We start from the raw sequence: 13,244 nt of genomic DNA on the forward strand, positions 1-13,244 counted from the left end.
CTGCGTTTCCTGTTATGTTGCATTTTTACTGTGGAAAAAATATACTACTTGAATAGGTTCAATGTCGGGATTGGCGGCTTATTGTGCTCGGTTCGATCACACTAAGTAAGCAATCCCAGTCTCGGTAAAGAGTTGGATCAGTCATCAGCGCAAGATACAAATCACGTGCAAACCTCACGTTTTCCGAAATCTAACAGTTGAAGAAGGGACAGGGGCATGGGAGGGAAGCGGAGGGGACGGTTGGAACATTGGTAATCCGCAATGTACTCGCGGTCGCTCGCTAATTGGATGTAGGGTCGCGTGGCGCGGTCGGGCTTCGCGGGCACGCTGCCGACGGCATTACGCACAAAAACCGTTGCTCAATGACGAAATATTGCCTCCATCTACATTAACATCATACAATAATCTTGGAATACTATAAATAAATATAACCTTTATAAATAAATATAGTACATAAAAAAATAAAAGACATTATCTTAAAATATTTTGCTTCTAGACTAGAGAAATATAAGAAGATAAAACATGTGAAAATCTGCAGGTTTAAACTGTCGCGTGACCATCTCATTATGCTTTATTTTAGGCCACAACATCTGTGTAGTGGTTCAAAAATAAACAGAGAGTGATGCCGTGAGTTACTAGCAGTGAGGCTATAATCCAACGAATACGTGATATAGCACCAACGAAGAGAAAAAGCGGCATATGTCAAATAAAAATAACCAATATTTTAACCCAAATTAACTTTATTGATTTTTTTTCTCTTCATCTGTTTCTTTTATTTGGTGGAGAGGACAAAAATATTTCTATACATATGTTATAGTAGCTGTCGTCCGCTACTCCGTGCCCACGGGATTTAAATAAAAACGTACTAAGTAGCCTATGTGTTCTCCCAGGCTGTGATCTACATTTATGCCAAATATCATCAAGATTCGTTTAGCCGTCCCGGAGATACCTTCAAACAGACATCCGTCTAAACATTCGCATTTATAATATTAGTAAGATTAGTCTGTCTTCAAAAATGTGTTTATATTTAATATTCGTAAATGCTTTAAATTTTATAAATAATATTACTCAAGTTCACAGTGTAACTGAATTAAAGCCTCCGGTCGACATCGGCCCCGCCCTTCGTCGGACAGGGGGTTGCGAACTCACCCCCAGCCCCCAGTGCCGTCCCGGCAGCCTCCCCGTGCAGACGTCCCGACTATACGACCTTTGGAAATAATACTTTGACATTTAACAAATTATGAATTGGAAGAGTGAAGTATTTTAATTAAAAATAAAAATACAGTGCTGTAAAGTGACTTTGTTAACGTAAAATAAGACTAAGTGATAATCATCTAGTTTTTACTTTTAAACCAAATTTATTCTAGTTTTTAATTTTCATATATCTTACGAACTTAATAAAAACTAATGTTTAACTCATAAAGTTTTAGTGTCAAACCAAGAATTTCGTATAAACTGAAACAATTATATTGTACGTGCAACAAGTGGCCGAAGCGAAATCTTTCGATATGATCCTATACGGCGTAAGTGAAATCAAGTTTTATGTAATAATTTATTTCAGACTAGCAATTGCCCGAGACTTCGTTCGCCAGGAATTTAGAAAAAATCTAGTAATAAATATAGCCTAACACTCGGGATTAATGTAGCTTCCCAAGAATTTTTTAAGTCGCCTCAGCAGTTTCGTTTCAGAGCCAATTCAATGCTAACAAACGATCAAGTTTATAGTCTATACAATATTACTTAGTATACTCGTAGATAAGTTATAATTTTATAAAATGGTTCCATTGACAGAAATGCTACAAAAAGGATAAAATAAAATATATAAAACACTTGTAATAGTGATAAAAGATACTTATGGTTATGTGACCATCATTGTAGGCATTTTATATAACTATTCTTAATGTACCAAGTGCTAAGAATGTTGCCAAACTTGAGAAGATATTGTAACGTATTATTCGCATGCGTTAAATTTGAAAAACGGTTATTGATGCTGCATTATTGATCATATATATAAATGTATCTTCGGAATAGCTACCAGCATTTGTTATTTAATCTGGTTATTTTCTAAAAGATACTCAGAATAATTAAATGGGCAATAAGGGAGTCAGTAGCTTTATCATCAGCTCACTATACATCACCACTGAGGGGCTCGGAACCTAACCCAAGTTAGGGGTGACTAGGCCATAGTCAACCCCGCTGGCCCAGTGCGGGTTGGTTCACTTGAAACATATTATTGAGTTTCTTCTCAGATATGTGCAGGTTGCATCACGATGTTTTCCTTCACCGTAAGAACGGCGGGATTCGAACCCAGGACCTAATGATTGCAAGTCAAGTGCTTAACCCTTGAGCCACCGACGCTCCTCGAAATCACACTAACCGAAGTCGTAGATAAGTGCAAGAAATCACACTAAATGATTACTTAACTAATCTTTAAATGACTCATTCGTAGATTTATATGTTATTTCATTTGTAATACGGATTTTAGTTAGCTACTTGACATTGTATCCTCATATTACGTTGAATACGGAATTGTATTCCCATCACGTAGCGTTGATTATTCCACACTCAACTGTAGTAGTAGCCTATGCTCGACTACATAACCCAGCGACCTATTTTCTTTTCACAAGTAAAATATTATAACCAATTTGAAAGAATTAAAAATTCCATACAGAAAATTTCGTTTGCTTTTCTAGTTCTATGTATTGTTAGTCGTTGCTTTAGTATTGTACAAAAATGTACTTATATATTTTTAGTTTCTTAAAGTTTAGTAACGGAATAATATAAGAAATAAAACAAAAGAAAACACATTGTAATCGCAAGATGTAGGACCGACGGTAAGGATTTTGATGTTCGACGGTGCCCATGGGAGTTCGGTTAACTTTTTTAGTAACATGTACAATCTTATTATTTCTTTATTACTTTGGAAGAGAATAGATTTTTTTACTGTACAGTACTGTACATCTGCGATTCCTCTGGTATTGCAGATGTCCATGGGCGTCGATGAACACCTTGGTGTTCCCGCTGCTCGTTTGCCCCCTTCTCTTATAAAAAAAAATACTTCTTTGAGCAAAGAAGAAGTTAGACCATCTATGGTTCAGTTGTTAAGCCATTACTGAACTGAAAACTATACTAAATAAAAGTTGCCTCTAATTGAATTTGTAAGTTAAATTTTTTTATTATAAATAAGCATAAAGTTAGCAGTACTTATCTTTTATAATTCCCTAAACTCTGATACTAATAAAGGAAAAGGAAGCTTTGAAAGTAATTAATATAAATAATTAAATACAGTGTTAATTTGTTTATTTGCTTAATTTCTTCACCTCAAAGGTGATAGGAATTTAATTTGCCAACATAAATCTTAATAAGTCGTCTCTTTCTCAGTTAATTCAAATAACGCGATAGAAATAAATTGCCACTTCGTAGTCCAAAGGCTTTCTTTATTTGACAACTAGTTGTTAGTTGATTTTCTGAAATCAGAGAAACAAGAGCCTTGTAAGTAAATTAAAGTGAAAATATCTTTATTAAGAATAATGGTAGTTTGGTATATCATGTTCGACATTTTTAACACTAAAGGTTAATATACAAAATAATGCTTTAAAATTGGTTCCCTTCTCACATAACTTATTTATTTAATTTTGTCCAGTAAGATTATAAAATTTTGGGTCTATAGCAATTTTACTTATTAAAATAAAATATTAAATAATGAATTAACACAAATAATAATTCTTTTCATGTCAAGTTCTTTCCAATAGACATTTCTACAAGGTTGAAAATCAAATACTTGAAACGAAATCCCTTTGTATTCAATAAGCTTTGCTAACGTTTGCGTTGCGAGTACGTATTGTTCTAAAGCGTTCATTGCTACGGCTTCGTCCGTATAATTGCGTTGCCTTCGAGTGGAACGTGCTGTTTGTTTGAGAGCTACGAAGTTGCGTAGATCTACCGTAGCTCCACTACGCTAGTAGATAAGGGCACGTGTTTTATAAATAATTCAATTTCAATGAAAATTAGGATAAAATTAATTTCGTTTGTTAAAACTTATACGTAACTAAATATATTAAATCCACGAAGGCTTATACCTGGTGTTTGGACATTTGCCAAAGTACAACCGATAATTTTATTCGCAAAGTTTAATATGTGTGGCCAACGCAACCCTTGTGATGGCATAGTGTTCCGAGCTATTAACAAGTTAGCAAAACATTCGACAGTTAATCTGATAAACGATGTTTAGGCTGGTTCTTCTTCAAAATCAGTCAAGGATAAGAAAAAATCCGTTAATGAGCAATAATATACAACTGCCGATCATGTATAGTAAATTTAAAATCAGGGCATAAATAAAAACTAGCTTTTCATTCAAATGCAAGTGAAATATATAACCATTAAGTTGTAGAGACGTTCGTATAATTCACTCTCACAGACGCTATGACGTCAGAAAGAACTGGCTTACGTACCGGGCTGTATACGACTGTGAGATATTAGTTTTATTTGTAGCGCTAGAGGGCGCTGTCATCCTGGTACCCTCGGAGTTATTGCGCACCGGTATGCAAGCTATGAACTCCTGGTACTTGATAACATTTTATTTATATGTTATATATGTGTAAAATATGTTATCTCTGTTCTTTTTAAATAGAATGTGAGGGACGAGAATATGTTTTTTATTTAGTGGAAATTCACGTCTTCAAATTCTTATCTGTAAATTTCTTCTATTTATTTAGATATGTTTTAAATATATATAAAATACCTTTTAAATATGTTCTTTTAAACACTTCATAATGAAAGTGATATAATTATCAGTGAAAGTCTCTATTTGCCGTTTCTCGTTTATACCATACTTCAAAATTGAAGGGCAAGTTGTGTGATATACAAAATAATGTCTTATCAGTAAGAGTATAAATATGAGAATGCAATGCATTCGACAGATGAATTGAAGAGGCTGTAGAGAGGCGCACTGCGCCGACGCCAACAACAAGCCAGCTAAAAGCTAGTGATGTAGACTTGTATGGGATTATCGATATTTTTTTTGTATTTGTAGATGTAAAAATATTCCTCTCCGTTTTTAAATATTGCTAAGATAGTTATTTATTAATGCTTTCAAGACATTCTGAGATTTAAAATTGTTTTAATACTTAAAAATGTATTTGTAATTATCCGTTGATTCACATTTATGTAGTCTTCGTTGAAAATTTCAAAAACCACATAGTTCTCATTATAGGATCTAATCACGTAACCAACGATAATATAGAGCATAAACTAATAAAATGAAATAAATAAATTTGTATTAAAATTCAATTCATCATGTCACATCACTACAAGTTTTCAGTATTCAGTAACTCGAGAGCTAAGGATGGGATCTAACGCGAAGCTGCTCCGCGGCTGAGGCCTGAAAATAAATAAAGCATCAAGCCTGCGACACGGTTGTGCTTAACTATGTTATAGTTTCTTTTAGTTTAGTGCTTGAAGATGGGTGTGGACAGTGCACCAGCGCAACGACCTGCAGTAAGTGCAACTGATGACGTAGTTCAGCTGCGTTTTCTTAAAAGCATAGCGTTTATAGCTTATAGAATTGGTTTTCATCGTATTCATAGCTTTATATTCAATAACGTTAATATTACCTTATTATTACAGTGAGATAGATTAAAAAACTATTTTATTTATGACTCAAAGTGTTCAGTTAAATAATTTGAAGATAGGTATTAGAATCTGCTAGAGATTTTTCGTTATGAGTTAATATTAATTTAATGTTTTTATAACTGAAAATACTTGAGACTAGCCCAATCCGCAAGCTGAGAGCCATAAAAAAGCAATTAGACTGAATTAAGATTTAATGAACAAATTCGTAGAACATCTTGTCTCTGGACTTTAAATATAAGAGAAGAATAGTAGGATTTCTTAAAAAATACATCTCTCTGTAACTAAAATGTTATATAAAATCCAAAATACATAATCCCTTCTAATGTATACTATATACATGTTAAAGTTTACGAATTTCAAATTTATCTTATAAACAGTATTAAAAATATAACTTTAAAATACATATGCATAGTTTGATCCTATTCGTATAAATGTTCATTTTAACATTTCCCATAAGAAAATGTTCCAAATATAGTAACACATGTTGTTATCTCTATTTTTTCAAAGCGGATGAGAAGGATGACATGATGCAAGTTGATACAGACTTTTTATGGTGTCTTGACTTTTTACGATAGTCGATTAAGGTCTATGTCAGGACATATAAAGACGGTGTCGTATGTTACGACAATATGTTTTATTATTACTATGTGTAACTAGTGTGGAGAAAATTTGTACAGTTGTATTATTTATTATTATAAAATTGTACACCTGGATATGTATAAGATATATTAATAATAATAATAATAAACGTAGCTACTATTTGGCGAAATCGGGTGATGGAATCCACACAGATGTCATATCTTGTGATAAAGGACTAACCCCCCTATCCTTGGCCAACGAGCAATGGCAGGACCCGGCAGTGCAGAGCGTCTCTGACCGGGAGGCAATATGGAAAGAGAAAGAGCTCCACGGGAGGTTCTACAAGGCTCTTCATGAGCCCTTCGTAGATACAGTATCATCCCACCACTGGCTACGCTTCGGGGACCTTTTCGGGGAAACCGAGGGTTTTGTCTGTGCGATACAGGATCAGGTTATTAAGACCAACAACTATCGGAGATACATCCTAAAGGACGGCACCGTCGACATTTGTCGAGCATGTCGCCGTCCCGGCGAGTCACTTAGGCATGTTATCTCCGGTTGTTCGGCGCTTTCTAACACTGAGTATCTGCACAGACACAACTTAGTAGCCCGGATTGTCCATCAGGAGCTCGCTCTGAAGTATGGTCTTCTGGATGTTAGACTGCCTTATTATAAGTACGTCCCGGAAGCCGTGCTCGAAAATAACCGCGCCAGACTCTACTGGGACCGGTCCATCATCACAGACAGGACTATTCCAGCGAATAAGCCTGACATTGTGCTGATGGACCGGGCAAAGTCAGGGGTATTTTTGGTAGACATAGCGATCCCCCATGACGAGAATCTCGAGAATGCCGCAACAGAGAAGAAAAGAAAATATCTAGACTTGGCACACGAGGTTTCTGACATGTGGGGTAGCTTGTCGACTGAAATTATACCGATAGTGGTTTCTGCAAACGGTTTAATTCCAGTCAGCCTCTCTGGATACTTGAGGAGGCTGGGGCTCCGGGACGGTGTGCTCCGAGCTCAAATGCAGAAAGCGGTGCTTCTCGATACCGCCCGAATTGTCCGCCGGTTTCTTTCCCTTTCTCCCTGACCCTTGGCCGTCTGGTCTCCCCTGCCGAGGGAATCCCGCCTGGCTAGGATTATTTATGTATTTATGTATGTATAGTGTGTAATTTAGGTTTTATACATATGTATTTATCGTAAATACGTAGTATATTTATTAGTTTTTATTTTACCATTATTTATTTACCTTATCTATCATATAAAAACCAGCCAGGCGGAGACAGAATTAATATAAAAGAATAATAATAATAATAATAAAGCCTTTATTGCTGAAGATTTTTTACAAGTTTTAACATTGTTTAATAACAAAAAATAAATTTAAACCGGCGACTGTTAACCTTAATCTACAGCTTGTCCTTGGACAAAGGCCTCCTCTAAAGATTTCCACTTCTGTCTGTCCCTGGCTTCTCTCGTCCACAAACGACCTGCAACTTTTTTGAGGTCGTCTTCCCATCTCTTTATCTGCCTTCCTTTGTTTCTCTTTCCCTGACGTGGGTACCATTCTGTAACCAATCTAGACCATTTTTCCTTCTTTTCTCTCATCATGTGTCCTGACCAACGCCATTTTAGTTTTCTTACAGTATTAGTTATGTTGTTAAATTGTGTTTTTTCTTTATTATGTTTCAATGTTGTTTTATCCTTAAGCCTTACTCCGAGTACACTTCTTTCTATAGAATTTTGACAAACCTTTAACTTATTGAGTTGTTTATTTGTTAATGCCCACGTCTGACACGCATATGATAAACAAGGCAAAATGCAGATATTAAATACTTTCCTTTTATGTTTCATTGTTATATTTTTATTTTTCATAACTTCCTTTAAGGACCAATACCTCTTCCAGGTATTGGTTACTCTTCTTTGAATTTCTTTACCAGTGCAGTCTGTTGTAGCAATAAGATGTCCTAAATATATATATTCATCTACGTATTCCATAATTTTGTCGTTGACTGTGACTTTGTATTTCGTGGAATTTGTGAGAATTTTTGTTTTGTTGGTGTTCATGGTAAGACCGACTTTGCCACTTTCAAAAGCTAATTCTTGTATCATCTTCTCGAGTAATAGAGGACATTCTGAGAAAACAACAATGTCATCTGCAAACCTCAAATGACTAAGCTTGACACCGTCAATATTTAAACCTCTGTGGCTCCACTCTAGGTTTCTAAACACCATTTCAAGGACAGCGGAGAAGAGCTTGGGTGATATTGGGTCTCCCTGTCTCACGCCTCTCTTTATTGGAAACTCTGGGCCAGTGCTTTCAATTTTAATCACAGATTTGCAATTGGAATATAGTTTTTGTAAGATTCTTATATATTTGTTATCTACGCCTTGTAATTTCAATGCGGTCCATATAGCTTCGTGTTCTAATGAATCGAATGCTTTATTATAGTCTATGAATCCGATGTAATAGTTCATATTGTATTCATTATATTTTTGGATAATTTGCTTTACTACGTGTATGTGGTCTATTGTTGAGAAGTTACTCCTAAAGCCTGCCTGTTCTTTAGGCTGATGTGCATCTAGGGTGGTGGTTATTCTTTTTAATAGTACTTTTGAGAATATTTTATAAATGTTGGACATTAGGCTGATAGGTCTATAGTTGCCTATGTCTGTTTTACTTCCTTTTTTGTGTATTAAAGTGATGGTAGATGTGGTCCAATCTCTAGGTATGATTTCTGTTGTTAGTATATTGTTGAAAATTTTTGTTAAAATTGGTGCAATAGATTTAATCCCTATCTTTAGTATTTCATTAGATATATTGTCAGGTCCTGTTGCTATGCCATTTTTTTGTGTTTCTATAGCATTTTCGACTTCAGAAGTAATTATCGCGGGGATTGTCTCATCAGTAGAGTATTTATGTTCTGACTTCATACCGTGAGTTCTTATATCGGAACTATATAGGCTTCTGTAGAAATCTGTAGCTGTTTCCAAAATGTCTTTTCTCTTTCCTGAACTGTGCCCATCTCTTTTGTTTAATTTTGTCATCCAATCTACTTTATTTTCAAGACGTTTAAAAGCTTTATTTACTCCTCCGGTTTTTTCTATATATGTTGATATTGTCCGATCTCTATTTGCTTTGATATCTTGTCGTATTCGTATATTTATAGTTTTACTTATATTCCTAATTTCTAGTTGATTTTCTTTCCTATTCGAGAGCATTCGTTTTCTTTTTTCGATTAAATCTTGCGTTTCTGGTGATAAAGTTATTCTTTTTCTCCCATACGTCTTTTTTGTAAGATCTTTGATAGTTTTTATAAATTTATCGTATTGTTCTTCTACACTATCTATACCACTTATGATTTCCTCAGATTTTCTAACTGTTCTGTGTATGTCTTCTTCGCTAATATTAATGATAGTTTTTGGACATGGTTCTTTGTTAAAGTGTTTTCTTGATTGTTTATTTAACGTCAGTTTCAAGGCCATTCTTACCATTCTGTGGTCTGTGTTAAAGTTTAGGTTGTTGATAATGTTTATGTTTTTTACGATTTTAATATTATTGCATAGAATGTAATCTATTTCATTTTTGTTTTTTCCATCCGGTGAAACCCATGTCCATTTTTTCCGGGGTTTTATATTAAAGAAGCTATTTGTTATACTTAATTTATTCTCCCATGCAAAATTAATCAACTTCTTTCCATTCGAGCTCCTTCTTCCAATACCAAACTTGCCAATTATGTTTTCTTCTCCGATTGTAGCCTTTCCGACCCTTGCGTTGAAGTCGCCCATTAATATCAAATTTTTATGACATGTTTGTACAACTGAATGTAGATTCTCGTAAAACATTTCTGATCTTTTTATGTCTTCTGGTTTGTTTGAGTCGGTGGGTGCATAGACTTGAACGATAGACCAGATCTCTTTTTTATTTTTAATCGGAAGTTTAATATTTAGTATAGCGATCCTATCGGATACTCCAACGAATTCTTCTATATGTGGTCGTAAGTGTTTTTTTATCAGAAAGCCAACTCCAAACATACCACATCTTTCTCCTTTATAACAAAATATATAATTTTCATGCTCTTCTATACCTTCTCCTAATCTTCTAACTTCACTTAATCCTAATATGTCGTATTTTATGTTGTTATGTATAAGATGCTAGGTAGTAAATATAAGTTTTGTCTGCGAAGAATTACACGTACTTTTTTTTTAAACTAATAACTTACTTTGCAAGGATAAAATTGTAACCAATATCTTAACAAATAAAGTAAATTAAATCTCTTTAGATTGTAAAATAATTATAAAAAAAATATAGTAATAGTGCTTATGAATCTGAATTGAATTCATTTTGATTTTTTTGTAGGTATGTTTTTTTACAAATATATAACGGCCGGCAAATATATAAGATCTGCGTAATATCGGATTCAAGGAATACACTGGTTATAACTTCTCAACTCGTTAAAATTGATTCACAGGCTCATGTACAACAAACAATGCTTTAGCTACGATCCATATTTCCAGAATGACCAATGTCAGACGCACATCGTACAAGAAGTAGTGATGCAACGGATGTCTGTTTCCGTTTCCGCAAGTGCGGAAGTTCCGCATGCTTTTCAACATCCGTTTCTGCTTCTGTTTCCGCAACTTTTATAACGGAGATAAAACGGAACTTTACGACGGCTGAGAGATCCAAATGCGCGGCGCGAGACGCGCAGTCCGTGCGCGGCCTTTCGGCACTTGTCGCATTTGTTTGTTTACGTACTTTTTCGTGAATTTAAGCGCGTAATATTTGCTGCTGCTATTTGAAACAATCAGTTTCTCTTGCTGGAGTAAACTGTCTAGTTGTTGTCCATATAAAATTTGACAACTGGCAAAATGTGACTATTTAATACTTACGAGTTATTAAATTTACTTTTGAATAAGTGATAACCATGTAATATATCATCATCATTATTATCATCAGCTCACTATACATCCCCACTGAGGGGCTCGGAGCCTACCCCAAATTAGGGGTGACTAGGCCATAGTCAACCACGCTGGCCCAGAGCGGGTTGACTTCACACATATCATTAATTTTTTTTTCTCAGATATGTGCAGGCAGCATCACTATGTTTTCCTTCACCGTAGGAACGTCGGATAAATGTAAATATCTAAATCGAAAAACACATTGGTACATAGCGGGATTCGAACCCAGGCCCTGCAGATTGCAAGTCAAGTGCCTAATAATTATATCTTTTTCTAATCTAGATTTGGTGTTTTTGATACTTAACACATTCACTGTTTACAAAATAAAAAAAGGTAACAGCTGGGAGCTAAAACTTTTTATGGTGAATTTTTATTTAGTATATCTGGGAGTGTTTGAACATATAGATAAATTAATAATGTTTTTTGTATTTGAGCGCTAGGGATCATCATTTTGAGCGCTAGGGATCATTATTCTGAGCGCTAGGGATGGCAATGGTTTAGTTCACTAATATGTAGATATTTGTTCCACGATTGCATTTCGTGCTTTTGTTTATGTTACAAGATTTTGACAAAGTCAAGTTTTTCATCAAATTCCAGAATATTGAGTAAAACATGTAAGGATACTAATCAAAACCAGCTTTTATCTTCTCGGTTCAAGATCTTGTAACATTTCATACACACACACACACATAAACATAAATGTATACACACACACGTACACACACATACAGGACATACATATATTTAAAAAATATACATACATAACATTAAGTTCAGCCTTAGCTTCATGTGATACAAGATATTTGTATGTTTGCCTCCGTACGAACGTGAATCACTACAACACTGTAAGAATGAAACTAATACTCTTTTTCGTTAGTTGACAATATTGCCAGAGTGGCCACACAAAGCAACATGGACTCGCTTCAAACGCCGGCGGCTTACTGGCTACTACAAAGTGAACGGGCCCCTCGCTCGGATCCGAGGGGGAGGCGCCGCTACTAATAGCTCTGCCCACTCGGATCCGAGTGGTCAGCAGTGAATGCATTAATAAAGAAATATATTTGTCGTTTATCAACACGAGTGGTTTGGCGAACATTAATTTGTAAATAGTGTAATTTTGTTTCCTGAAAATAAATTAAAAAAAAACGTATTTTAACTTATTGCAGCACAGTAAAAATACATATATGAAGGCTAAAGGACACCGATATCCAATGCCTTAACAAATTAAAAACGAATACAAACTGTTCTTACCAAAAAAAAATTTGTAAATATGTTTTTTTTTTTTTTTTTTATAAGAGAAGGGGGCTAACGAGCAGCGGGAACACCAAGGTGTTCATCGACGCCCATGGACATCTGCAATACCAGAGGAATCGCAAATGCGTTGCCGGCCTTTGAGATGGTGATACGCTCGCTTCTTGAAGGACCCTAAGTCGTAGTGGTTTGGAAATACCGCCGAGGACAGACCATTCCACAACGCGGCCGTGCGCGGCAAGAAATTTCGCGAGAACCGCACTGTTGTGGAATGCCAGCCGTCCAGATGGTATGGATGGTACCTGGCGGTCTGTCGGGTCGTCCGATGACGAAACTCGGCGGCAGGAATCGTTCCAAACAGTTCTTCGGAACACTCCCCGTGGTACAAACGATAAAAGATGCAGAGGGAACTGACGTCCCTCCGCAAGGCCAGAGTATCAAGCCGATCGGTAAGAGCTCGGTCGTTGACGATTCGAGTCGCTCTCCGTTGTATGCGGTCAAATGGAAGAAGCTGGTATTGGGGTGCTCCCGCCCAGAGGTGCGAGCAGTATTCCATGTGGGGCCGAACTTGCGCCTTGTACAGTTGTAGGCGGTGGCCCGGTTGGAAATACTGCTTCGCCCTACTGAGCACACCCAGCTTTTTGGAGGCCAGCTAGGCCTTGTCTTCCAAGTGACCGCGAAACTGAACGTCACTCGATATGTCAACGCCGAGAATACCGATACTGGCTGAGGCTACCAGGGGAGTGCCCTCAAAACGAAGATCTACGACAAAGGGTTGTTTTTTAGCGGTAATGGCGCACACTTGTGTCTTTTTGGGATTG

The 13,244-nt window shown here is 36.0% G+C and overlaps 1 protein-coding gene across 2 annotated transcripts in view; it reads left to right on the top strand.

The window, feature by feature from the left end:
* Window positions 1-1,375: 1,375 nt before the first annotated feature.
* The window catches only part of LOC106712784 (dual specificity tyrosine-phosphorylation-regulated kinase 2), a 44,546-nt gene continuing 32,677 nt past the window's right edge, over window positions 1,376-13,244 (top strand). The window contains exon 1 of one of the 2 annotated variants that reach the window (XM_045677812.1): window positions 1,376-1,523. In XM_045677812.1, the coding sequence (XP_045533768.1) occupies window positions 1,509-1,523 (15 nt within the window). In that variant the 5' untranslated portion in view covers window positions 1,376-1,508. Of the gene's footprint in view, window positions 1,524-5,350; window positions 5,497-13,244 lie in introns of those variants that run through there. The other variant, XM_045677805.1, reaches the window with a different exon arrangement.

The sequence above is a fragment of the Papilio machaon genome, chromosome 1 (genome assembly GCF_912999745.1).
Source record: "Papilio machaon chromosome 1, ilPapMach1.1, whole genome shotgun sequence".
NCBI classification, from domain to species: domain Eukaryota; kingdom Metazoa; phylum Arthropoda; class Insecta; order Lepidoptera; family Papilionidae; genus Papilio; species Papilio machaon.